Consider the following 2,891-nt stretch of genomic DNA (forward strand, 5'->3'; position numbering starts at 1 on the left):
ACGTGGTTGAAACTTCATTTTGTTGATAGCCTCTGCTTAAGTTTGAATGTGTATAAGCTGTTCTAAAGACCCTATGTCCGTAACTTCCGGTTGAAGATCACTGTCATTGATCTATAGGATCTGCTGATTCTAAAAAAAAATGGGTCTTCTGACTCTTATTAGACTTCCTAGTTGAATAATCTAAGTTTTGAGATTTCTAATTGATAGTAGAAAATTATGCCTCGTCTCCTTGGTAGGGTCCCAATTCTCAAATTTCCCATTTGATTAAATATATGAGAAGTTGAAAGGTGATGGAATTGAAACTTTTTGTTATAGAAGTTCTTGGCAAGAGGTTCGACTTCTTTTCACCAACTTTGCAATGCATTTTAATAGGCTAACATAACACCTAAATCTTATTTAAAGCATCTTGTCAAATAGAAGCTGTAGACTAGAGAATAGAACATTCTTTGCCCATTCATCAATCAACTCAATCCCACAGTAAAGCTTAATAATTTGTGGCTTAGTTGGGACTTACACTTACTCATGGTTAAGCTTAACTATGCTTGCTAATTGCTGTGGTTTAGCTTAACTTCCTTCTGTAGTTCAGTTTCTCCATACATCTGATGTTTGTTACACAAGATCTTCCAACGACTGCTGGAAGAAGACCTAAATCTTGCTCCTGTATTGTCACTTGCCGGATGAAATCTGGAAGGTGAAATTCCAGGATATCCACTAAAAAGTACAATTCCAGGATGAAATCTGCAAGTGTCTCCAGTCAATTGGTGATTAACTTGCCAGATCCATATAAAATTTCATTCTGTGGAAAACTCCATTTTCAAACAACACAACTTAAATGCTTACATTGATAATTAATCTTCATTACAGAGTCTCTCACACACTTACTGCTTCAAACTCTCGAAAAGCTTAACAAATTAATGGAAACTCTGCTTCTCAAAAACCAAAGTAGACTTTCCCCTAACATCAATTTACATACCTCTCAAAAATTATGTAATAAGTTCATAATTTTTTTGAAAATGGACCTCCAATTTTCTATTTACAGATCCAAAATAATAAAAGTTTGAAGGTTAAAACATATTGGCACAAAAATATATGTAGGCACAAACCTTCTGAAACCTACTAAAGAAAGGGAACAGAAACATGCCAAACTTTGATATCAAAGTCTAAGCTGCCACTATAAACAAGATAAGAGCCAGTGTTGTCAGCTTTTGAAGATGAATTACCATGGTCAATAGTTGCAGTCAAGCATTTGACTGGTCTATTATGTCCCTGTAAAACTGCTAAACATGAATAACCATTATTCTCAGAACATTTTCTCCAAATTCTAACTGTTTTATCAGCAGATCCACTAAAAATCATGTCTGATACAATTGCCAGACACAAAATTGCTTTAGTATGTCCTCTAAGAGCACCCACAACCACCATTCCACTACCACCACAACTATCCTTTTCCCAGACTACAATTGATCTATCACAAGCACCAGAATACAAAGTAGACCCATCACTACTAAGAACCAAAGCATTGACAGAAGATTTATGTTTTTCTAATGTAGCCATTAATGAGTGTTTCTTTTCTCCTTCAACTATTCCCCACACTTTGATTTTCTTATCAGCTGATCCGGTGTAGACTAAACCGTCATTAGATACCGCAATAGCATTTATGGCATCATCGTGTGCATCTGTTACAGACTCTAAGCACTTGAAATCCGATGTTCGCCAAATTTTAAAGGTTCTATCCCAAGAAATCGAGTACATAAGAGACCCATCTCTTGATAAAGCTAAACCAGATATTGCATCAACATGATGAACCCAAGTGCATTTTTTATGTCTTCTTATCCGAATTTGATTCTTGGGTAAAACTAATTTCGATAAACGGTCGGAAAGTGTCGGAAGTGTTGCTAACTGTTTGTATTTCTTGAGCTGAGTGGTTTCGCTGTTATCGATTAACCATACTCGAATCTTATGATCTTGATGAGCACTAAAGAGTTTATTACCATAAACTACTAGAGATTTAACACCACCATTACCAATCGCAACCGTGTTATTCATTGAATTCTCAACATCATTAACTCGTTCTGATTTTAGAGTGTTAGAATCATGACTCCACATTCGAATTTCTTTATTAGAATCACCACTGTAAAGATATTTACCAGAGAGGGCAAGAGAAAAAACATAAGAAGAATGACCTTTAAGAGTTGAAATACATTCATGGAAGGTTGTCAAGGATTTCTGGGTAGAAGATTGTGAAGTCAGTGATGGAACAGTTGGAAGACTTGGTTGAGAAGTGAGTGATGAAATTGATGATTCTGACGAGTTATTAGAGTGAGACATGGATTCTCCTTCCTTCTCTGGATGACAAAGTATTGGACATGAAACAATTCCCATCTTTTCTAGAGACAGAATGAAATAAAGAATGAGAGACAGAGTCGGCAGAGCAGGGAGAAGGTGAGTTCGAGTTCCATATATATAAAGGAGAGAACAAGATGGTGCAAAAAAAGGGAAAACTACTGGGCCAGATAAACTAGTCAAGTTGGTTAAAGGTATGGGCAATGCAGAATGCATTTTAGCCAGGAGATGATGCTAAGTGGTTACTCAGGCACACCTAACCTGCTTTATTTTATAATACTCTCATCCAATGCGTGTGTGCAATTTGTTTCTCAACCTTTCTCTTTTGGCCACTTGGGAACAAAGGGATAAAACAGTGTCTGAAATCTTTCTTCTTTTTGGGCACTATGTATATATAAAGTGGATGTGCAAATTGCTTTAGGTTTAGACTGTTTAGTTTAAGTCGGAAAGGTGATTACCCAAAGAAAGCAATGGAAGGAACAACATGAGTTCCCAACATATTCGCAGACAAGCTTTACTCCTGTATGGGGCTGGATCTGCTCCAGGGT

General features: G+C 36.6%; 1 protein-coding gene across 1 annotated transcript; it reads right to left on the minus strand.

The window, feature by feature from the left end:
* Window positions 1–811: 811 nt before the first annotated feature.
* On the minus strand, window positions 812–2,469 carry LOC113316864 (protein JINGUBANG-like). The gene has a single exon (XM_026565019.1). It carries the CDS (start codon window positions 2,380–2,382, stop codon window positions 1,117–1,119), a length of 1,266 nt encoding a protein of 421 aa, XP_026420804.1. The 5' UTR covers window positions 2,383–2,469; the 3' UTR covers window positions 812–1,116.
* Window positions 2,470–2,891: the final 422 nt, after the last annotated feature.

Source organism: Papaver somniferum, chromosome 10 (assembly GCF_003573695.1).
Source record: "Papaver somniferum cultivar HN1 chromosome 10, ASM357369v1, whole genome shotgun sequence".
NCBI lineage: Eukaryota > Viridiplantae > Streptophyta > Magnoliopsida > Ranunculales > Papaveraceae > Papaver > Papaver somniferum.